At 42.9% G+C, this 24670-nt stretch overlaps 2 protein-coding genes across 3 annotated transcripts in view; both read left to right on the top strand.

Moving 5' to 3' along the window:
- Positions 1-211: 211 nt before the first annotated feature.
- Positions 212-12100, top strand: LOC110519427 (pancreatic secretory granule membrane major glycoprotein GP2-like). The gene is made up of 10 exons (XM_036939907.1): positions 212-365; positions 962-1071; positions 2159-2809; positions 3108-3608; positions 4412-4617; positions 4815-4966; positions 10022-10267; positions 10493-10652; positions 11500-11575; positions 11707-12100. The coding sequence occupies exons 2-10, from the start codon at positions 1005-1007 to the stop codon at positions 11724-11726; spliced, it is 2079 nt and encodes a 692-aa protein (XP_036795802.1). The 5' UTR covers positions 212-365; positions 962-1004; the 3' UTR covers positions 11727-12100.
- Positions 12101-16592: 4492 nt separating this feature from the next.
- Positions 16593-24670, top strand: part of LOC118938151 (guanine nucleotide-binding protein G(I)/G(S)/G(O) subunit gamma-5-like) — an 8158-nt gene continuing 80 nt past the window's right edge. The window contains exons 1-3 of one of the 2 annotated variants that reach the window (XM_036939906.1): positions 16593-16929; positions 20528-20654; positions 22408-24670. The exon at positions 22408-24670 is cut by the window's right edge and continues 80 nt beyond it. In XM_036939906.1, coding sequence (XP_036795801.1) covers positions 16840-16929; positions 20528-20653 — 216 coding nt within the window. In that variant the 5' untranslated portion in view covers positions 16593-16839 and the 3' untranslated portion in view covers position 20654; positions 22408-24670. Of the gene's footprint in view, positions 16930-20527; positions 20655-22404 lie in introns of both variants that reach the window. The other variant, XM_036939904.1, reaches the window with a different exon arrangement.

The following is a 24670-nucleotide window of genomic DNA, read 5'->3' as shown; positions in this document are numbered from 1 at the left end:
CACCCAACAGAGCATATAGACTTTAGCTTAATCACAGCCCAGGTTTCCATGGTGATCAGGCGATTGTTGCATTCCTTGCGTATGAACAGTGATAGTTGTCATTGAACCTCTTCCACACCTATTGTTAGTCTGAAATCCAGTCAGTTTCGGCTGACATTTCACTCCATGTCCTCTGTGTCATTGCCAAACAGTTTATCATGACAAGGAGTGGCAAGGAGTGGAATGAGAGCTGAACAGACTGGGACCCAGACTAAGGTATTGTCCCTGGGAATATTGCACAATGTGACCTGCTTCCCCCCCTCCCAGATAACCAGTGTATAAATGCCTCGTTTACAGGTGGTTCCAGCAGTCAGCATCAACATTTGGTAAGTCAGTACTTCTCTCAGATCACTATTCATCCTGTCTGGTTAAACAAAGTTATTTTTGGTTTGGTGAAATTAATATATCTGCACTGAGTTTGAAATGTTATAATACCCTTCAGAGAATGTGTGTCCATGCTTAATATCTATTATTGTATTAGATGTGTTGTTATAATACCCTTCAGAGAATGTGTGTCCATGCTTAATATCTATTATTGTATTAGATGTGTTGTTATAATACCCTCCAGAGAATGTGTGTCCATGCTTAATATCTATTATTGTATTAGATGTGTTGTTATAATACCCTCCAGAGAATGTGTGTCCATGCTTAATATCTATTATTGTATTAGATGTGTTGTTATAATACCCTCCAGAGAATGTGTGTCCATGCTTAATATCTATTAATGTATTAGATGTTTTCTAATGTGGTTTATTGCAGCCTTGTGACAGAAAATAAAATGTGTTTTATCACCATAGGATCACCTGTATAGATACAGTCAAATTAAATCAAGTCAAACGTGCATTTAAACGTGCCTGACTTTCCAGTGGATGTAAATTGTGGATAAAGTGTGGATGAATATAATAAGTGTATTTTCCTTCAGGTTGTGTTCCCCGTTTCTGCCCCTGTAGAAGTAACTAGTGTTGATGAGGATGATCCTGGTGGCTCTGCTGGTGCCTCTACTGGTTCTGTCCAGCGCTGGACATACCTCAGGTACACACATATATACTACATATTTAATACATCAACAGCTGGACATACCTCAGGTACACACATATATACTATATATTTAATACATCAACAGCTGGACATACCTCAGGTACACACATATATACTATATATTGAATACATCAAAATATTTACAGTACCAGTCCAAAGTTTGAACTCATTCAAGGGTTTTTCTTTATTTTTGCTATTTTCTACATTGTAGAATAATAGTGAAGACATCAAAACTATGAAATAACACATATGCAATCATGTAGTAACCAAAAAAAAGTGTTTAAACAAATCAAAATATAGTTTATATATTTGATTCTTCAAAGTAGCCACCCTTTGCCTTGATGACACATTTGCACACTCTTGGCATTCTCTCAACCAGCTTCATTAGGTAGTCACCTGGAATGCATTTCAATGAACAGGTGTACCTTGTTAAAAGTTCATTTGTGGAATTTCTTTCCTTCTCAATGCGTATCAGCTAATCAGTTGTGTTGTGACAAGGTAGGGGTGGTATACAGAAGATAGACCCTTGAATGAGTAGGTGTGTCCATAATATATATTACATAATGAATACTATATATAACAGACAATATATAATTTGTAAAAATAGATTTTCTCAATGAGTGTCTGCCATATTAAGAGATCAAATATATTTGGTTAGACAGTATAGGGATACATGTATTATGTATTAAGTATTGTATTTACTGAGTATTTTTATAGAGTTTAATAGTATTTATAAACTGGGTGGTTCGAGCCCTGAATGCTGATTGGATGAAAGCCGTGGTATATCAGACCATATATTTTTACTCCTCTAATTTAATTGGTAACCAGTTTATAATAGCAATAAGGCAACTGGGGTTTGTGGTATGCATCATGCCTAAGAACAGCCCTTAGCTGTGATATATTGGCCATGTACATATATTCATGCCTTATTGCTTAAATAACCCACCACACAACTGACTTCTGTATCTTCTCTGCTCTTTAGTCTCAGAACCTTAAAATGGAGGCATCAAAACAATTCAGGTGTATCATGATACCTCAACCTAAAAAGACGATGAACCCATATATTCCCAAATTCCCACAGGTACGATTGTCACCAGCTGCGAGGTGTGTCACGAACAAGCCGTCTGCCGCACCTTCGCCATGGCAGGTGACATCACATGCACCTGTAAGAAGGGCTTCTCCGGAGACGGCCTCATCTGTTTACCTGGCCACACCGCCGCCGCCGACCACCACGCCCCTCGCCGTGTCCGCCGCTCCTACCCCACCTCCAACACCAACCTTGCCCATGTCCGGTTCAGCTGCGGCTTCAACGAGTGCGCCGACGGGGAGGACTGCATCACGGTCGACGGCATCCAGCAGTGCTCCAACCCCTGTAAGATCTACACGGTCCTGAACGACGCCTGGCGTTCCACCAACAACCACGTGGGCAACAAGCACTGTGACCGCAACGTCCGCTGGGACGGCTATTACCGCATGTTCATCGGCAACCAGAGCGTGTCCATGCCGGACAAGTGCGTGGATTCCTTCAAGTGCGGCACCCAGGCTCCCTTGTGGCTGGCGTTTCCTCCCCCCCAGCAAGTGGATGAAATTGTCCAGAGTGCAGTGTGCGCCAGCTTCAATGGGGACTGCTGCTGGGTGCAGTCTCAGCCCATCCACGTCAAGGCATGCCCTGGGAACTACTTTGTGTACAAGTTCGTCATGCCTCCCGGGTGCTACTTCGCCTATTGTGCATGTAAGGTTTTGCCTCCTGCTTTGCCAAGTTCTGAGTGGGGCTTGTTGACGTTGTTCTGCCTTTTGAATTGAAGTTATTGTATTTATAAACTGTTTACTGCTTAGTCATTCACCAGCTGGTTATATACACCATGATGTTCTTCTTATGGTCGAGATATCAACAGTACTCAGCATATTCATCCATTCATTCATACAGGCGTATTGTATGATTCTGGTAATACCAGCATACTAGTTCTTTCAAAACATGAGTGATGAATGTTCCCTCATAACTGTGTCTCCTGTTTAACTCCTTGTTCCAGATGTGTCAGCTCCCACCACAACACCAAAACCAGTCACAACAACAACCACAACAACAACCACCACAACAACAACAACCACAACAACAAAAGCCCCTGTAAAGGTCAACACGACAACACAAACCCCTGTAAAGGTCACGAAGACAACAAATGCACCTGTAAAAGACACCACAACAACACAAACACCTGTTAAGATCACCATGACAACACAAACACCTATTAAGATCACCATGACAACACAAACACCTATTAAGATCACCACGACAACACAAACATCCATAAATATCACCACTACGACAAAATCACCAGTAGATGTTGTCACCTCGACAAAATCACCAGTAGATGTTGTCACCTCGACAAAAACACCAGTAGACAACAATCGCACCACAACAACAACACAGTCACAGGTTGCCACGACTACGCCAAAAGCAATGTGTGGTGCCTGCAGAGAGGGGGAGACCTGCGTGAGCACCAATGGGGTCACTTGGCGGTGTGAGAGGCCAGGTGAGTTCTCAGAAAACACCTGCTTGAGCACCGATGGGGTCACTTGGGGGTGTGAGAGGCCAGGTGAGTTCTCAGAAAACACCTGCTTGAGGACCTATGGAGTCACTTGGCGGTGTGAGAGGCCAGGTGAGTTCTCAGAAAACACCTGCTTGAGGACCTATGTACTCTCTTAGAAAAACAGGTGCTCTCTAGAACCTAAAAGGGTTCTTCGGCTGTCCCCATAAGAGAACCGTTTGAAGAACCCTTTTTTGGTTCCAGGTAGAACCCTATTGGGTTCCAAGTTGAACCCCTTCCCTAGAGGGTTCGACCTGGAAACAAAAAGGGTTATCCTATGGAAACAGCCAAAGAACCATTTTGAAATAACTTTTTCTAAGAGTGCATGTGAGAATTTGTAATTCCTTCTTTTCAATTGGGGTTCTTGAATAACACTCTTTCTTTCTTTTCTCATTCCTCTGTCTCTCTCTTCCTCTCTTACAGATCAGCCTGTTTCCCATCCCTCTTGTCTCTCTCTTCCTCTTTTACAGATCAGCCTGTTTCTCATCCCTCTTGTCTCTCTCTTCCTCTTTTACAGATCAGCCTGTTTCTCATCCCTCTTGTCTCTCTCTTCCTCTCTTACAGATCAGCTTGTTTCTCATCCCTCTGTCTCTCTCTTCCTCTCTTACAGATCAGCCTGTTTCTCATCCCTCTTGTCTCTCTCTTCCTCTCTTACAGATCAGCTTGTTTCTCATCCCTCTGTCTCTCTCTTCCTCTCTTACAGATCAGCCTGTTTCTCATCCCTCTGTCTCTCTCTTCCTCTCTTACAGATCAGCCTGTTTTGCTGCACCCAGAGGTAGTGTGTGGGCGGAGCCTGGTACAGGTGGGTCTCAACAGGACTAACCTCGAGGCCGCTGGTCTGGACGCCACCACCGCTAACCTGGCCGACCCCTGGTGTAACGCTCACGAAGAGCGTGGCGGCATGGTATGGTACCAGGTGGAGCGCAAGGAGGGCGCCTGCGGAAACACTCTGGAGGTGAGAACAGACCCGTTCACCCCGTTCCTCCCCAAAATGTTCAACAGAGAACACTTGCTGGGAGACATGTTGCCATCAACAGAAAATGATGAACAGATGAACTGAAATACAATAGTCCAAGAATGATATTATTGTGAGAACTGGTGAGAGGTCCTCTCCTGGCTTCTAATCTTCTTCCCTTTTCCCCCTTTCACCAGACAAACGGAACTGACGCCATCTTTTCCAACAGTTTATTCATCTACCACGTTCCCGACGTGTCCTTCAGCCGACCCGTGAGCGTGCCTTTCTCCTGTGCCTACCCTCTGGAATCAGAGACCAGCCTGGATGTGGCCATCAAACCCTACCTGTCGTAAGTGGAGACGTGACGTTACAGTAAACACTGTAAAACATGGACAATGTAACACAACAGGGGCGCAACTTTGACCAGTTTTATCATTGGAATGTGATACAATACGAGGCAGCGGTGGACTTTAGGACCATGCGGACGCCTCCGAGCCGTCGGGGAGGCTGTTTGGAGTGTTTTTACGACTGGATTTAAAAACGATAATAATTATGCCCCTCCCACTTCTAAATCCAAACCCTGTAACACAATGTAATATAATGTAGCACAATGTAACACAATGCAGGCGAACACATGTCGGACTGTCAGTATTCTGTTAATGCAGGCTAACACATGTCGGACTGTCAGTATTCTGTTAATGCAGGCTAACACATGTCGGACTGTCAGTATCCTGTTAATGCAGGCTAACACATGTCGGACTGTCAGTATTCTGTTAATGCAGGCGAACACATGTCGGACTGTCAGTATTCTGTTAATGCAGGCGAACACATGTCGGACTGTCAGTATTCTGTTAATGCAGGCTAACACATGTCGGACTGTCAGTATTCTGTTAATGCAGGCGAACACATGTCGGACTGTCAGTATTCTGTTAATGCAGACTAACACATGTCGGACTGTCAGTATTCTGTTAATGCAGGCGAACACATGTCGGACTGTCAGTATTCTGTTAATGCAGACTAACACATGTCGGACTGTCAGTATTCTGTTAATGCGTAGACAGTTTATACTCCAAACCCGTGGTTCTTGATGATCCTTTAGGTAACTAGTTAAGAGTTTATCTCCTCCTCTGTCCACTCATCACACTACTGGTTGTTCTGGTTGTTCCACCAAGATACTCAGTTGAAGCTGGCTGTATAATGGTGTTAAAACTATAATAATAATAATGTCTTATCTTGCCTATCTAAAGTGACTTTGGGTGTCTTGTCTTGAAAAGTGTTTCAACAATAATGTGTATTTATTATTTTTATTAGAACTATTTTAATTATAATTATAATTATTATAAATAATAATATTAACGATTCATTTTTACTGAGCCTGTAAAGTACATTTCTCACCCAAGGCACTTTGTTTGTCCTTCACCATCTCTGACTGCATCTCTTAACTGATGGGCTCTGACTCCTAAACCTCAAATATTGAATACCATAGTCAGGTTTCTACACCAGATGTTAATGGTTATCTGTAGGAGGAATGTTTGTGGTGGAGGCAGTTAAGCTTGGAATGTATTGAGTAAAGGAAAGGCAATCACATGGTGGCAGGAACTGATAAGGATGGAGAGATGTGGGTTAGTGAGGAATGGAGGTCAAGTCATGTTAAGGGAGAAGGAACAGTTTATTGCCTGCATCACTTAACTTCCTGCCTAACAATAAACAAAACATGAAACATGTAATGTTTAGAGGGAAGGAAGATGCTCCATCCACATTGGGGTCTATATACTACCACTAGTGGAAACATGTCATGTTTAGAGGGAAGGAGGATGCTCCATCCACATTGGGGTCTATATATACTACCACTAGTGGAAACATGTCATGTTTAGAGGGAAGGAGGATGCTCAACCCACATTGGGGTCTATATATATATATATACTACCACTAGTGGAAACATGTCATGTTTAGAGGGAAGGAGGATGCTCCATCCACATTGGGGTCTATATATACTACCACTAGTGGAAACATGTCATGTTTAGAGGGAAGGAGGATGCTCCATCCACATTGGGGTCTATATATACTACCACTGGTGGTAACATGTCATGTTTAGAGGGAAGGAGGATGCTCCACCCACATTGGGGTCTATATATATACTACCACTAGTGGAAACATGTCATGTTTAGAGGGAAGGAGGATGCTCCACCCACATTGGGGTCTATATATATATATATACTACCACTAGTGGAAACATGTCATGTTAAGAGGGAAGGAGGATGCTCCACCCACATTGGGGTCTATATATACTACCACTAGTGGAAACATGTCATGTTTAGAGGGAAGGAGGATGCTCCATCCACATTGGGGTCTATATATATATACTACCACTAGTGGAAACATGTCATGTTTAGAGGGAAGGAGGATGCTCCATCCACATTGGGGTCTATATATATACTACCACTAGTGGTAACATGTCATGTTTAGAGGGAAGGAGGATGCTCCATCCACATTGGGGTCTATATATATACTACCACTAGTGGAAACATGTCATGTTTAGAGGGAAGGAGGATGCTCCATCCACATTGGGGTCTATATATATACTACCACTAGTGGAAACATGTCATGTTTAGAGGGAAGGAGGATGCTCCATCCACATTGGAGTCTATATACTACCACTAGTGGAAACATGTCATGTTTAGAGGGAAGGAGGATGCTCCATCCACATTGGGGTCTATATATATATATATATACTACCACTAGTGGAAACATGTCATGTTTAGAGGGAAGGAGGATGCTCCATCCACATTGGGGTCTATATACTACCACTAGTGGAAACATGTCATGTTTAGAGGGGAGGAGGATGCTCCATCCACATTGGGGTCTATATATATATATATACTACCACTAGTGGAAACATGTCATGTTTAGAGGGAAGGAGGATGCTCCATCCACATTGGGGTCTATATACTACCACTAGTGGAAACATGTCATGTTTAGAGGGAAGGAGGATGCTCCATCCACATTGGGGTCTATATACTACCACTAGTGGAAACATGTCATGTTTAGAGGGGAGGAGGATGCTCCATCCACATTGGGGTCTATATACTACCACTAGTGGAAACATGTCATGTTTAGAGGGAAGGAGGATGCTCCATCCACATTGGGGTCTATATATATATATATACTACCACTAGTGGAAACATGTCATGTTTAGAGGGAAGGAGGATGCTCCATCCACATTGGGGTCTATATATATATATATACTACCACTAGTGGAAACATGTCATGTTTAGAGGGAAGGAGGATGCTCCATCCACATTGGGGTCTATATATATATATACTACCACTAGTGGAAACATGTCATGTTTAGAGGGAAGGAGGATGCTCCATCCACATTGGGGTCTATATATATATATACTACCACTGGTGGAAACATGTCATGTTTAGAGGGAAGGAGGATGCTCCATCCACATTGGGGTCTATATATATATATATACTACCACTGGTGGAAACATGTCATGTTTAGAGGGAAGGAGGATGCTCCATCCACATTGGGGTCTATATATATATATACTACCACTGGTGGAAACATGTCATGTTTAGAGGGAAGGAGGATGCTCCATCCACATTGGGGTCTATATATATATATACTACCACTGGTGGTAACATGTCATGTTTAGAGGGAAGGAGGATGCTCCATCCACATTGGGGTCTATATATATACTACCACTAGTGGAAACATGTCATGTTTAGAGGGAAGGAGGATGCTCCACCCACATTGGGGTCTATATATACTACCACTGGTGGTAACATGTCATGTTAAGAGGGAAGGAGGATGCTCCATCCACATTTGGTCTATATATATATACTACCACTAGTGGAAACATGTCATGTTTAGAGGGAAGGAGGATGCTCCATCCACATTGGGGTCTATATATATATATATATACTACCACTAGTGGAAACATGTCATGTTTAGAGGGAAGGAGGATGCTCCATCCACATTGGGGTCTATATATACATACTACCACTGGTGGTAACATGTCATGTTTAGAGGGAAGGAGGATGCTCCATCCACATTGGGGTCTATATACTACCACTAGTGGTAACATGTCATGTTTAGAGGGAAGGAGGATGCTCCATCCACATTGGGGTCTATATATACTACCACTAGTGGAAACATGTCATGTTTAGAGGGAAGGAGGATGCTCCATCCACATTGGGGTCTATATATATACTACCACTAGTGGAAACATGTCATGTTTAGAGGGAAGGAGGATGCTCCACCCACATTGGGGTCTATATATACTACCACTGGTGGTAACATGTCATGTTTAGAGGGAAGGAGGATGCTCCATCCACATTGGGGTCTATAGATATATACTACCACTAGTGGAAACATGTCATGTTTAGAGGGAAGGAGGATGCTCCATCCACATTGGGGTCTATATATATATACTACCACTAGTGGAAACATGTAATGTTTAGAGGGAAGGAGGATGCTCCATCCACATTGGGGTCTATATATATATACTACCACTAGTGGAAACATGTCATGTTTAGAGGGAAGGAGGATGCTCCATCCACATTGGGGTCTATATATATATACTACCACTAGTGGAAACATGTCATGTTTAGAGGGAAGGAGGATGCTCCATCCACATTGGGGTCTATATACTACCACTAGTGGAAACATGTCATGTTTAGAGGGAAGGAGGATGCTCCATCCACATTGGGGTCTATATACTACCACTAGTGGTAACATGTCATGTTTAGAGGGAAGGAGGATGCTCCATCCACATTGGGGTCTATATATACATACTACCACTGGTGGTAACATGTCATGTTTAGAGGGAAGGAGGATGCTCCATCCACATTGGGGTCTATATATATATATACTACCACTGGTGGTAACATGTCATGTTTAGAGGGAAGGAGGATGCTCCATCCGAAATTGGGGTCTATATATACTACCACTAGTGGAAACATGTCATGTTTAGAGGGAAGGAGGATGCTCCATCCACATTGGGGTCTATATATATATATACTACCACTGGTGGTAACATGTCATGTTTAGAGGGAAGGAGGATGCTCCATCCACATTGGGGTCTATATATATATATACTACCACTGGTGGAAACATGTCATGTTTAGAGGGAAGGAGGATGCTCCATCCACATTGGGGTCTATATATATATATACTACCACTGGTGGTAACATGTCATGTTTAGAGGGAAGGAGGATGCTCCACCCACATTGGGGTCTATATATACTACCACTAGTGGAAACATGTCGTTGTCATGCTGCTGTATGACCCAGTGGTGAATAAACTTGGTTTCAGCTTTACTAAACATCCCTGAGTTTTCTACTCTGTTTATTTGGAATCTAACAAAACCAAACCTCCCATTGGCCCATTTGACAGGCTGAAGGGTTCCAGAGTCGGTAAGGGCTCCAGAGTGGGCTCCAACATGACTCTGTACCACAGCGACGACTTCACAAAGGCTTACCCAGCGGGCGGAGTCACCTTGCCGGTGGGTTCCGTGCTGCACGTGGGCGTGTCCGTAGAGGAGTCCGAGACGGAGCGTTTCGTGGTCGTTCTGGAGGACTGCTATGCCACGCAATCCCCCGACCCTAAAGACATCATGCGATACTACATCATTCAGAACAAGTATGTGTGCAGGTGTCTTGGTTTATACTCAGGGAACATATGGAGGAGGTTTTCCCAGACACAGATTTAGTCGGGTCCTGGACTATCACTTTACATGTAGCTTCTCCATTGAGAATGCTTTTTACTCCAGGATCAGGCTTATTCTGTGTCTGGGAAACGAACCCTAATGTTTGTGTATTTTGTTGCGTTATCTAACCTAAACCCATGATCCTCCCTGTTTCCTAGATGTCCGACTGAATTCCGTCAGGTGAGGGTGGAGGAGAGCGGCTCGTCTCTCAGGGCTCGCTTCTCTGCTCTGCTGTTCCTGTACCAGGGGGACTACCGGGACGTCTTCCTGCACTGCAGACTCAGCCTGTGTGACCAGAGGAGCTCCTCCTGCACTCCAGTGAGTCCTGCATCTTTCCCGCTGACTCATCCACTCTGTCTCTGGTCTCTCTCTGGTCTCAATCAGTCTGTGGTCTCTCACGGGTCTTACTCAGTTTGTGGTCTCTCTCTGGTCTCACTCAGTATGTGGTCTCTCTCTGGTCTCACTCAGTTTGTGGTCTCTCTCTGGTCTCACTCAGTTTGTGGTCTCTCTCTGGTCTCACTCAGTTTGTGGTCTCTCTCTGGTCTCACACAGTTTGTGTGTGGTGGTTTCTGACTCTCCTGAGTCTCTCTGTCTCAGTATCTGGTCTCTCTGACTCCGTCCCGTCTCTCTGTCTCAGTGTCTGGTCTCTCTGACTCCTCGTCTCTCTGTCTCAGTGTCTGGTCTCTCTGACTCCGTCTCGTCTCTCTGTCTCAGTATCTGGTCTCTCTGACTCCTCGTCTCTCTGTCTCAGTGTCTGGTCTCTCTGACTCTCTCTGGCCTCTCTGTCTCAGTGTCTGGTCTCTCTGACTCCTTCCCGTCTCTCTGTCTCAGTGTCTGGTCTCTCTGACTCCTCGTCTCTCTGTCTCAGTGTCTGGTCTCTCTGACACCTTCTCGTCTCTCTGTCTCAGTGTCTGGTCTCTCTGACTCCTTCCCGTCTCTCTGTCTCAGTGTCTGGTCTCTCTGACACCTCGTCTCTCTGTCTCAGTGTCTGGTCTCTTTGACTCCTTCTCGTCTCTCTGTCTCAGTGTCTGATCTCTCTGACTCCTTCCCGTCTCTCTGTCTCAGTGTCTGGTCTCTCTGTCTCAGTGTTTGGTCTCTCTGACTCGCTCTGGTCTCTCTGTCTCAGTATCTGATCTCTCTGACTCCTTTTCATCTCTCTCCTCAGATGTGCACCAAAAGGAAATACCGCTCTGTCACCCCCTCTGTCCCCCTCGAACCCCTCACCATCGGACCAATCACCTGTGAGTACGACCTCTTATCAATCAAAACCAATAATAGATGTCAATCAAACAAATGATGTTGATGTCAGTGATGGACACTCAGGTAACTAAGTAACTAAATAACTAATAGTGTATTTGTTTTTGACTTTCAGGGTCCCAAAATGAAGATTGAACTTGTCATGCTTCCTGTATCCTAAACAATGAATCCAGTTATCTAAATGATTAATGTAAAGTTCATAAACCTATCTCACCTATACATCATTTATGTCCTAAACCAAGCCAGTTCATATTTAATATCTTTCATACATCCAGTTACAAATAATTATATTTTTCTTACGACTAGGATAATTGGGAAAACATTTCTATTTGAACCAACACAATTTCATTGTTGAACCTTTAACTAAGGCTTGAGGCCAGAAAGTGTATGTGCTGGCCACTAATGTTTGTAACGTGAAAATAAATGGACATCTAGTTGTGATTATATCAACACAAACATCTCCTTCTAGTTTAAACTGCAGCTATAAAATCATTTCATCCTATTGCTCTAAAATGCTTTGTATGTGCAGTAATTTAATAGTGTTAATAAAATATAAATGATAAATATATGTATTAATGTATTAATGTGTGAATAATGTACTGGGCATGTAGTGTACTATTGCTATAGCTTAGTTCTTTCTCTTTGGGATCAGTCAAGACGATGATGAACCAGTAGGTGTCAGTATTACCCCAGAAACACTGGTAGAAGTCTGCATCATCACAACACAACAACAGCAGACGTACAAATACTTTTTTATTAATTCAATAATTAACGGGCAAGTCCACCAATTTTCGACCTCATTTTCATTATCTCCAGAACAAATAAGATATCGGGACATCTTGTAATCAAACTCGGCTCCACGTCGTCCCGCTGCGTCATCCATTATTCCGAGGTAATATACAGAACGTCTGCGTTAATCCCTTACATAATCCCCCCCCCCCCAAAAAAAAAAAAAATATCATACAATATAGCACAGTATTTGAATTATTTATTTTATACAGTCATAATTGATCATCTTTTATCAAGGGTAATAATCTCGTTCCACACTGTACATCGATAATGACATCGTGCTGGAGATAATGAATATGAGGTTGAAAAGTGGAGTAATTGTCCTTTTAATAATCTTTCTTCATGTGTTGAATCTCAAATCTAATGACTTTCTCCCGGATGGCACAGCGGTCTATTTTGTAAATAAGGTATTTCAGTTGTCATTTTTTAAACATTTGCAAAAACTTCTAAAAACGTGTTCTCACTTTGTCGTTATGTGATATTGTTTGCAGATTGACGAGGAATACAATGAATTTTTATCACCTTTAGAATAAGGCTGTGACGTATCAAAATGTGGAATAGGGGAAGGGGTCTGAATACTTACCGAATGCACTGTAAGTATTCAACCACCTAAACCAACACGTGTTAGAATCACCTTTCACGATTACAGTTGTGAGCCTTTCTGGGTAAATCTCGAAGAGCTTTGCACACTTGGATTGTACAATATTTGCATATTGTTATTTAAAAAGTCTTCAAGCTCTGTCAAGTTGGTTGTTGATCATTTCTAGACAGCCATTTTCAAGTGTTGCCATAGATTTTCAAGCCAATTTAAGTCAAAACTGTAACTGGGCCTCTCAAGAACATTCAATCTCGTCTTGGTATGCAACTTCGGTGTAGATTTGGCCTTGTGTTTTAGGTTATTGTCCTGCTGAAGGTGAATTTGTCACCCAGTGTCTGTTGGAAAGCAGATTGTACCAGGTTTTCCTCTAGGATTCTGCCTGTGCTTATAGCTATATTCCGTTTTTTTTTATCCTTAATTCTTGCCAATGACAAGCATACCACCATGCTTGAAAATATGAAGTGATGTGTTGGATTTTTCCAAAAGATAAAGCTTTGTATTCAGGACATAAGGTTAATTTCTTTATTAACATGTTTTGCAGTTTTACTTCAGTGCCTCAGGAATGTATATTTTTATTCTATACAGGCTTCCTTCTTTTCACTCTGTCACTTACACTGAGTATACAAAACATTAGGAACACCTGCTCTTTCCAAGACAGACTGACCAGGTGAATCCAGGTGAAAGCTACGATCCCTTATTGATGTCTCTTGTTAAATCCACTTCAAATCAGTGTAGGTGAAGGGGAGAAGACAGGTTAAAGGTGAAGGGGAGGAGACAGGTTAAAGATGAAGGGGAGGAGACAGGTTAAAGGTGAAGGGGAGGAGACAGGTTAAAGGTGAAGGGGAGGAGACAGGTTAAAGGTGAAGGGGAGGAGACAGGTTAAAGGTGAAGGGGAGGAGACAGGTTAAAGATGAAGGGGAGGAGACAGGTTAAAGATGAAGGGGAGGAGACAGGTTAAAGATGAAGGGGAGGAGACAGGTTAAAGATGAAGGGGAGGAGACAGGTTAAAGATGAAGGGGAGGAGACAGGTTAAAGGTGAAGGGGAGGAGATGGGTTAAAGGTGAAGGGGAGGAGACAGGTTAAAGGTGAAGGGGAGGAGACAGGTTAAAGATGAAGGGGAGGAGACAGGTTAAAGATGAAGGGGAGGAGACAGGTTAAAGGTGAAGGGGAGGAGACAGGTTAAAGATGAAGGGGAGGAGACAGGTTAAAGGTGAAGGGGAGGAGACAGGTTAAAAATGAAGGGGAGGAGACAGGTTAAAGATGAAGGGGAGGAGACAGGTTAAATGTGAAGGGGAGGAGACAGGTTAAAGGTGAAGGGGAGGAGACAGGTTAAAGATGAAGGGGAGGAGACAGGTTAAAGGTGAAGGGGAGGAGACAGGTTAAAGGTGAAGGGGAGGAGACAGGTTAAAGGTGAAGGGGAGGAGACAGGTTCATTCCTAAGAGTCTAAGCCGTTGGGGGGTTCTGAGCTGACATATGGAATGGTTTTAACATGTTCATACCATAGATCATTTAGCTCTTTGATTTGTAATTTTAGGACCCCTTTAGATATCCCGAAAAAATAATTACAAATATTTAATAAAACATTTCATTTGGCCTTTACTACCATAGCCCAAAGAAACACATTGAATAACACATTAATAAATAGCAAAAAAAAGACCGTATAAAAAAAATCATAATGAAAACAATTTTGAATTGTCTGTCCTTTATCTAGTAGAAATAAGAATGCTCAGCAAATATGTGTTTAACATTTTTTTGGATAGGTACAAAACTACCTCCATACTTCCATTTATTATTTTGGATAGGTACAGAACTACCTCCATTCATTATTTTAGATAGGTACAGAACTACCTCCATTCATTATTTTTACCATTATCGGTGACCTTCAGACGAGACCCATGACGCCTGTGGGGGTCATAGAGCAAAATGGAACCCACCATCGTGTCGCGAGAGTCTCCCCTTTCAATAGAGTGGTCGGCCAAACGGTTTGGACGCTACAGACGTTTCATGAGAAGACCGAAGTTCCAACGAAACCTGAGTTGATGTGTGTGTATGCTGGGATTTGATGATGTCAATAAATAACTCTGTATGATGATGGTCATTGTCTAATGAGTGTCTATTTGCGCTGCAGTACACAGTTTACGCCAGCAGGGGTTAATGTAGGCTAATAGACAGACCAGCCGTGTCAAATGGACACCATGCGAGTTTCCCGTCACGTCAATAAACAAACACAACATTTGACTTCAAACGGTAGCCTATTTATTCAGGTATTTCTTCATGTCGGCTATGATGGCGCCATCTGCAGTTGCTACAACAATTTCTTATTTAAAAAAAATTCACATACATTTTTATTATTTCAATTCATACATATTCATACACACACACACACGTTTTATTTATTTTGTATTTATTTTTCTATTTAACTAGGCAAGTCAGTTAAGGACAAATTCCTATTGACAATGACAGCCTACTCCGGCCAAACCCGGACGACCAGGGACGATTGTGCACCGCCCTATGAGACTCCCAATCACGGCCGGTTGTGATACAGCCTGGAATCAAACCAGGGTCTTGTAGGGATGCCTCTAGCACTGAGATGTAGTGCCTTAGACCGCTGCACCGATTGGCATTTTGGGCCATTTAAGTTTAAATATATCTCTAACAAGAAGTAAATGACGAAGTGTAAAACGAGGTAGAAGAATGGTTTCTTCCAACAAGTCATCGCTCCTAGCCCAATAATGGACTAAAGGAGACTAACGTTACCCCCTGTTCTGTTTAAGTTAATCACTTTTTTTTAAAGCAATCACTTTTGCATTGGAACACACAATAGTACTCATCAATCCACGAGCTTAATTAAGTAATCTGTTTTCACCCGACTTCGCCATAGGCCAGGTAGGCAGCCAGGTTCCAAATCGAATGCGATCAACTCTCAGCTGGTGTAAAACGGGCCAGATGAATCGAACCTACTCACTGTTGTGAAGCCTAACCTGCCACGTTAGTTATCCTAACCTGTTATATAAACAAATGATTTGTGTCGAGAAACCGCCATTCTCATTATCATCGGAACTGACCAAAGACAAGCACCAATGGGCGTTTCCTGATGTCAAGAAACGATCACATGAAGAAACAACCCGAATTGCGTTCAGCAATTACACCATATCAGAGACTGCGTAGACTACAAAGTGGTTACATGCACACCATAATATTATGGATAGTCAGATTAATAAAATTGCGATTAATAACGATTTCCCTAATAAGCCAGTTTATATGGCCACATCAGGCTACTGATGGGCCTTTTGATAAATGCAGAAAATCGCCAATCAAAATAAACGTTCTACCGCAGTGACCATATTGTCTTTGCGAAGACTATTTGATTCTGAGTTAGGACATATAATGACAAAGTTTGTATGTGAAAATTGTTTCTAAAATGAATACTTTCACTTTTTCCGAACTCATCTCATTCGCGTTTAGAGCGAAGCTTGCTACCGGGTGCTACGGCGATTATGCTGTTTACGTGTCCTAATATTTTTGTTTCAATTGCTCCGAAACCCAGGTGTTTTAATTAACTTATGCTTACTTCGATCATGACCTTACGCCGATTTACGATAAGAAGAGCAAGGTGTTTACATGACTATTGCCATACTCGGCCTTCACCCATAATCAGTTTTAATATCAAATAGTTAGTGTGAATGTAAACGTGGTAGGTGATCGATTGACCGACAACCAATTAGAATGTGGTTGAGGAAACATTGTGTCGAGTGGGCGGGGAGAGAACGACAGACGGACTGCTTTCACAAACTCTTGACACTTTCTCTCACAGTCGCCCTAGTAAGGATTAACCTACTTTCACTCTTCTGACCCTCGACATGTCAAACAACAACGCCAGCAGCAACTTGGTCGTCGCTCAGAGAGTAGTGAAACAGCTGCGGCTGGAGGCCAGTGTCCGTAGGATCAAGGTAAACGGGATCGTAGCAGCAACACTAACACGGAAGAGCTGTTAACGACACTCCTGTCGCTGGGACAGCGTAGCCGCTTGGAGTAGGCTAGTGACGTGACACAAAGTAGCAAACACGAAGTTACAATGATGCAAATGTGGCTTTATGAAGTTGTCATGTTAGGTATAATACAGTTGTACATGTTGCTACCTTGTATCAATGTTGTCATGTTACAAATGTCTATTGAACAGTAGGCTAGTCTACATCGTCGCCTACTGTCCGTAGGCTAGTAATTGTTGACAGCCAAAATAATAACGTCGATCAAATAGGAAAGTAATTCATAATTCAATCAACTTTTGCCTGCTATCGAGACAGTCTTAGGTCCATGGTCCTGCATCGGTGGCCTAGTGAAATAGATTGAAAGTCGGGTCTGAGTGTTGGCCTATCTTGGATGAGTCAGTTCACTGACATTCCCACGGGTTAGTAATATTCCGAAGCCATTTTTTCTTTCTCTAAGTAAACTTGCCATATAACTGCCTCTCTCTACTGTAGCTAGGCTACTTCTAGCTCCCGAAAACCCTTTTCCGCATGTAGGGTTTTCAGCCATTACATTCGCCCACATTTGGCTCTGTGTATGTAAACTACAATTCTGAAGCTGTGTTTTAACGTCAATAATCATCGCATCTATGCTAATATGCCCCTTGTCTTTTCTCAGAATATTTGAAATAACATATACAGTTACTGTAGCCATAGACAGTGGGCGGGGAGGGGCTATGTCTACAGTAGGTGTATATTTTGTTTTATTTGAAAGATTATTTCTATCTGACATTAAAGACTAGGGGCATAGGTTGCGAAAGCCGTTTCAGGAAATCGATGATTGACGTGTGTATCTTATTGTAGCCATAGGGGGCGGCATTTCTCCCCGCTCTGCTGACCAGTATTTCCTCAGCCCATACACGAGTAGCCTAAAAGGCCTAGTGCACTAATTTGATGGGGGGGAAATATGAATGATCCGTTAAAATATTTATCAGGGGGTGCTGCAGCACCCTCAGGACCACTCCCCTTGGCTATGTGCATTTCACACTATGTTGAGGTTAAATCTGAGTAATTCTTGTATGGATGTCAACCCCAATACTTGTTCACGTCACCAATCAACTGCATTAGTTTAACGACTGACTACCACCAATGATTTCTGTAAGCTAGTTATGCTACCAATTTATACGAATGGGAGTTAGCATTTAGCAGTCACTTCTTCTAAACCTGAAAAGGAACCACTTCTAAATGTTATGCAGTGAAAACAGCCAAATATATCTAAATCAGATTTTAGTAACCACAGTGTGGGTCTCTTACAATACATCAGTCATGACGGATTTGACAAATATCCACTTGCTAAGCAATGCTACAATGCTAAGCGGAGCCCTTCGCATTGTTACGCACAGGTGTTTGGAGCAGCTAGATAGGCCGCCACCTGTGCTAATTAGCTATGTCTTCCTCAAACAAGCGCTGTAACGTGGACATATGCCCATGGAGGAACACTAGCCGTAACTCTATTATGACGTCTAGTCATTTACATGTTGTTTTGAACATTTATTTCTCGCTGAAATTAGATGTTTTTATTTAAACCTTTATTTAACCAGGCGAGTCAGTTTAAGAACAAATTCTTATTTACAATGCCAGCCTACCCCGGCCAAACCCACACGATGCTGGGCAAATTGTACGCCGCACTATGGGACACCCAATGACGGCCAAATGTGATACAGCCTGGAATCGAACCAGGGACTGTAGTGACGCCTCTTGATGCGTTCCTTATGTTTCCAGAACGGTACCACAAGCGATGTGTTTTCATGTTTATAGCATCAGGGCTCCGAACAAAGATCCCCTGGTCAGAAGACACTTATTGTCAATAAGCACTAAAGTAGTTAGCATCTATGAATGGGGCAGGCTACTTCCTGTACAGGGCATGAAGTACTCTCTTCTTTGCATTGGAAATCCAGCTGTAGCCTAACGGTCGTTTAGTCACTAGAAAATGTATTCAAAACTTCTGTGTTGACATCTGTTACTATGGAAATGAGGCTGTGTAGTAACACCAGTGCGGTACAGGTTTTAATGTCACAAGCACAAAGAACAGTGAAATGCCTTTTTTGTAAACTCAAAACCCGACAATGCAATAATCAATAACAATGTATTACTAGAAAAAAAACACGTGAAATAAGAAATATGAAGTACAGGATAAAGTACAGTATGTAGGTCAGCATTCTATATACAGGAAATATAATAAGTCAGTTCCAATAACATATTTACATGTGCAGGGATACTGGAGGGATGGAGGTAGATATGTATAGGGGACAGGGATACTGGAGGGATGGAGGTAGATATGTATAGGGGTAAGGGGATACTGGAGGGATGGAGGTAGATACAGTGCCTTGCGAAAGTATTCGGCCCCCTTGAACTTTGCGACCTTCTGCCACATTTCAGGCTTCAAACATAAAGATATAAAACTGTATTTTTTTTGTGAAGAATCAACAACAAGTGGGACACAATCATGAAGTGGAACGACATTTATTGGATATTTCATACTTTTTTAACAAATCAAAAACTGAAAAATTGGGCGTGCAAAATTATTTTTGTGGAAGAAGGTGCTCTGGTCAGATGAAACCAAAATTTAACTTTTTGGCAACAATGCAAAACGTTATGTTTGGCGTAAAAGCAACACAGCTGAACACACCATCCCCACTGTCAAGCATCATGGTTTGGGCCAGCTTTTCTTCAGCAGGGACAGGGAAGATGGTTAAAATTGATAGGAAGATGGATGGAGCCAAATACAGGAGCATTCTGGAAGAAAACCTGATGGAGTCTGTAAAAGACCTGAGACTGGGACGGAGATTTGTCTTCCAACAAGACAATGATCCAAAACATAAAGCAAAATCTACAATGGAATGGTTCAAAAATAAACATATCCAGGTGTTAGAATGGCCAAGTCAAAGTCCAGACCTGAATCCAATTGAGAATCTGTGGAAAGAACTGAAAACTGCTGTTCACAAATGCTCTCCATCCAACCTCACTGAGCTCGAGCTGTTTTGCAAGGAGGAATGGGAAAAAATGTCAGTCTCTCGATGTGCAAAACTGATAGAGACATACCCCAAGCGACTTACAGCTGTAATCGCAGCAAAAGGTGGCGCTACAAAGTATTAACTTAAGGGGGCTGAATAATTTTGCACGCCCAATTTTTCAGTTTTTGATTTGTTAAAAAAGTTTGAAATATCCAATAAATGTCGTTCCACTTCATGATTGTGTCCCACTTGTTGTTGATTCTTCACCAAAAAATACAGTTTTATATCTTTATGTTTGAAGCCTGAAATGTGGCAAAAGGTCGCAAAGTTCAAGGGGGCCGAATACTTTCGCAAGGCACTGTATATAGTATCTAGGGGCCGTTTCCCGGACACAGATTCAGCCTGGTCCTCGACTAATAACAGCTTTTAATAGACATTCTCCATTGAGATCACTGTCTAGTTCAGGACTAGGTTTAATCTGTGTCTGGGAAGCCGCCCCATAATGCATCAGTCCCAGTCATATATCTTTTTGTATTCTGTAATTAATAATTATTATAATGAACCCCCAGGTGTCTCAGGCTGCAGTGGACCTGAAGAACTACTGTCTGCAGAACGCTCACCAGGACCCTCTCCTGATGGGGGTCCCCTCCAGTGACAACCCCTTCAGACCCCCCAAGTCCTGCAGCCTGTTCTGAGGTAGCCTAGAACACCTTTGTCCTCTCTCCTCTTCTTCCTCTTCTTCTCGGCAGGTCGCCTCGAGGTTAGAGCATTGGACCAGTAACCAAAAGATCACTGGTTCGGACACCGGAGCCGACAAGGTGACAAATCTGCCGCTGTACCCTTGAGCAAGGCACTTAACCCGAATTACTCCAGGGGTGCTGTACAATGGTGACCCTGGTTGTGACCCCACAGGGGGAGTTGGGATATGCAAGAAACACATTTACATTACACACGTGTGTAACAGGACAAATATTAACCCCCCCCAAAAAATATATTATTACCTCTTTCTGCCAAGTCCTACAGCCTGGTCTGAGGTAACCTAGTACACAGTCTCCTATCCTCTTCTTCTCCTTCTCTCTGCCAAGTCCTGCAGTCTGGTCTGAGGTAACCTAGTACACAGTCTCCTATCCTCTTCTTCTCCTTCTCTCTGCCAAGTCCTGCAGCCTGGTCTGAGGTAGTCTAGTACACAGTCTCCTATCCTCTTCTCCTTCTCTCTGCCAAGTCCTGCAGTCTGGTCTGAGGTAACCTAGTACACAGTCTCCTATCCTCTTCTCCTTCTCTCTGCCAAGTCCTGCAGTCTGGTCTGAGGTAACCTAGTACACAGTCTCCTATCCTCTTCTTCTCCTTCTCTCTGCCAAGTCCTGCAGTCTGGTCTGAGGTAGTCTAGTACACAGTCTCCTATCCTCTTCTTCTCCTTCTCTCTGCCAAGTCCTGCAGTCTGGTCTGAGGTAACCTAGTACACAGTCTCCTATCCTCTTCTCTTTCTCTCTGCTAAGTCCTGCAGCCTGGTCTGAGGTAACCTAGTACACAGTCTCCTATCATCTTCTCCTTCTCTCTGCCAAGTCCTGCAGCCTGGTCTGAGGTAGTCTAGTACACAGTCTCCTATCCTCTTCTCCTTCTCTCTGCCAAGTCCTACAGCCTGGTCTGTGGTAACCTAGTACACAGTCTCCTATCCTCTTCTCCTTCTCTCTGCCAAGTCCTGCAGTCTGGTCTGAGGTAACCTAGTACACAGTCTCCTATCCTCTTCTCCTTCTCTCTGCCAAGTCCTGCAGTCTGGTCTGAGGTAACCTAGTACACAGTCTCCTATCCTCTTCTTCTCCTTCTCTCTGCCAAGTCCTGCAGTCTGGTCTGGGGTAACCTAGTACACAGTCTCCTATCCTCTTCCTTTCTCACCCCTCTAAGTCCTGCAGCCTGTTCTGAGGTAGTCTAGGACACCTTTATCCACTCTCCCCCTCTTCTCCTTCTCTCTCCAGAGTCCTGCAGCCTGTTCTAAGGATGTACACCTTCGTCTCCTCTTATCCCTCCCTCTCTCTTCTCCACTCTCTCACCTGTTCCAGTCTCCTCCTCCTCCTCTCTTCTCCAGTCGCTCACCTGTTGCAGTCTCCTGTCTGGGTTTTGGATGAGATAGATGCTGGTGAATTGGCAATATGTCAGATGCTCCTAATTATAATAATTATGTGTGTGGTTGATAGTATTTTGTTTATTTACCATCTCTCTCTCTCGCTCTCTCTCTCTCTCTCTCTCTCTCTCTCTTTGTCTGTCTCTCTCTCTCTCTTTGTCTGTCTCTCTCTCTCTCTCTCTCTGTCTGTTTCTCTCTCTCTCCCCACCCCCTCTCTCTGTGTCTCTCCCCCCCTCTCTCTCTCTGTCTGTTTGTCTCTCTCTCTCTCTCCCCACCCCCTCTCTCTGTGTCTCTCCCCCCACCCCCTCTGTCTGTCTCTCTCTGCAGCAGCAGTCAGTGTATGGAGGAGGAGTTGTTGCTGTATGTCCTATGAGGGACCCTTCCTCTTCTCTCTCTACTGCTGGTCCATTTGTGTGTTGCAGCTATCCCTCTAGCCTGATCCCAGATCTGGCATGCCAAGGCACGACAATGACCAAAGATGTTGGCAAGACCGCACAAACAGATCTGGGACCAGGCTAGACAGTCTGTGTATTAAGATAAAGCCTAGTAGTGCCATTATACATGTATGTTCAGGATGTTGATGTGATATCCTATTTGTTATGATGATCATGATGATGACATTGTATTAGGGTTGTAACTTCCTGAAAATTCCCCAGTTTTCCAGAAATTCCTGTTGTAAGATTCCTGGAATCGGGAGGGAATAAGCAGAAAACCCAGGAATCTTCTACTGGAATTTCTGGAAAAATCTGTCAAGTTTTGGAAAGTTACTGTAGTTCTCCAACCCTACATTGTATCTATGCACTGTACTTTCCACCAGTATGATTATCAGCCTCTGACAGGCAGGCAGCCAGTGAATGTGCCTTTGAGGTTGTCTCCCAAATAGCACCATATTCCCTATATAGTGCACTACTTTAGACCAGAGCCCTATAGTGCAGTATATAGAGAATAGGGTGTTATTTGGGATGCAACTTATGTGTCCGACGACATGTTCCGCACAATAAGGAAGTGACCAACCGTTGAATGTTTTAACCAGGGTACGTATTGATATTTAGCCTACAGTTCTAGCCTATTGGCCTACATGCTGTCCTGTCACCTTCTATTGCTTGTGTTCCACGTGCAGTATACTTCCTGGTACAAACTACCACATGGTACAGGTTGACATTCTCAACCCAGGGATCCAGAACCATAGAATTAGAATCTAGAATTAATGCGGAACACTAACCACATCTCCCCAGTTGTACTCTATACAAGAGACTGGCAGTTACATGTTTCTTTTAAACTTTCGTCAACCTATTTTATTTAAGATTTTATGAAATAATCTGCCTTTTTATCGAAGGGTTCGTTCATTCGGTTGTGATGATACTGATGTGATCTTAAATGTTACATTGTTGTGCCCTCCTGTACCTTTTTTTTAGGAAGACACTCCTGTCCTTGGCCTTTTTCCCTGGAAATACTCATGTCCTTCTCACGTTTTTTCCACTAGCCTACATTCAGTCACAGATAACACTATAGCATGGTTTTCCACTAGCCTACATTCAGTCACAGATAACACTATAGCATGGTTTTACACTAGCCTACATTCAGTCACAGATAACACTATAGCATGGTTTTACACTAGCCTACATTCAGTCACAGATAACACTATAGCATGGTTTTACACTAGCCTACATTCAGTCACAGATAACACTATAGCATGGTTTAACACTAGCCTACATTCAGTCACAGATAACACTATAGCATGGTTTTACACTAGCCTACATTCAGTCACAGATAACACTATAGCAAATGGGAACGCATTTAACTAAGACAAACAACACCCCATTTCCATATGCCACAGCTGGTGCTTCGGCTTGTTTCAGGTTACTGATTAGCCACATCACCATGACTACCATTTTTATGATTCCATCAGCCTACATCGCAGTTTGTTTTCATCGTTGAACTGTGAGCGTGGAACTGTCTAGCCTCGCTACCGGCCTTGTATGAGGAGTTTTAATTTGATACCTGATATACTGTCCATCCTCTGTGCCTGAACTTTGTAACTGTGTTATACTGTCCATCCTCTGTGCCTTAACTTTGTAACTGTGTTATACTGTCGATCATCTGTGCCTTAACTTTGTAACTGTGTTATACTGTCGATCCTCTGTGCCTGAACTTTGTAACTGTGTTATACTGTCTATCCTCTGTGCCTTAACTTTGTAACTGTGTTATACTGTCCATCCTCTGTTTCTGAACTTTGTAACTGTGTTATACTGTCCATCCTCTGTTTCTGAACTTTGTAACTGTGTCATACTGTCTATCCTCTGTGCCTGAACTTTGTAACTGTGTCATACTGTCTATCCTCTGTGCCTTAACTTTGTAACTGTGTTATACTGTCCATCCTCTGTTTCTGAACTTTGTAACTGTGTTATACTGTCCATCCTCTGTTTCTGAACTTTGTAACTGTGTCATACTGTCTATCCTCTGTGCCTTAACTTTGTAACTGTGTTATACTGTCCATCCTCTGTTTCTGAACTTTGTAACTGTGTTATACTGTCCATCCTCTGTTTCTGAACTTTGTAACTGTGTCATACTGTCTATCCTCTGTGCCTTAACT

This window comes from Oncorhynchus mykiss, chromosome 13 (genome assembly GCF_013265735.2).
Source record: "Oncorhynchus mykiss isolate Arlee chromosome 13, USDA_OmykA_1.1, whole genome shotgun sequence".
NCBI lineage: Eukaryota > Metazoa > Chordata > Actinopteri > Salmoniformes > Salmonidae > Oncorhynchus > Oncorhynchus mykiss.
The sequence above is the reverse complement of the archived record's forward strand: the minus strand, read 5'-3'. Positions and strand labels throughout refer to the sequence as shown.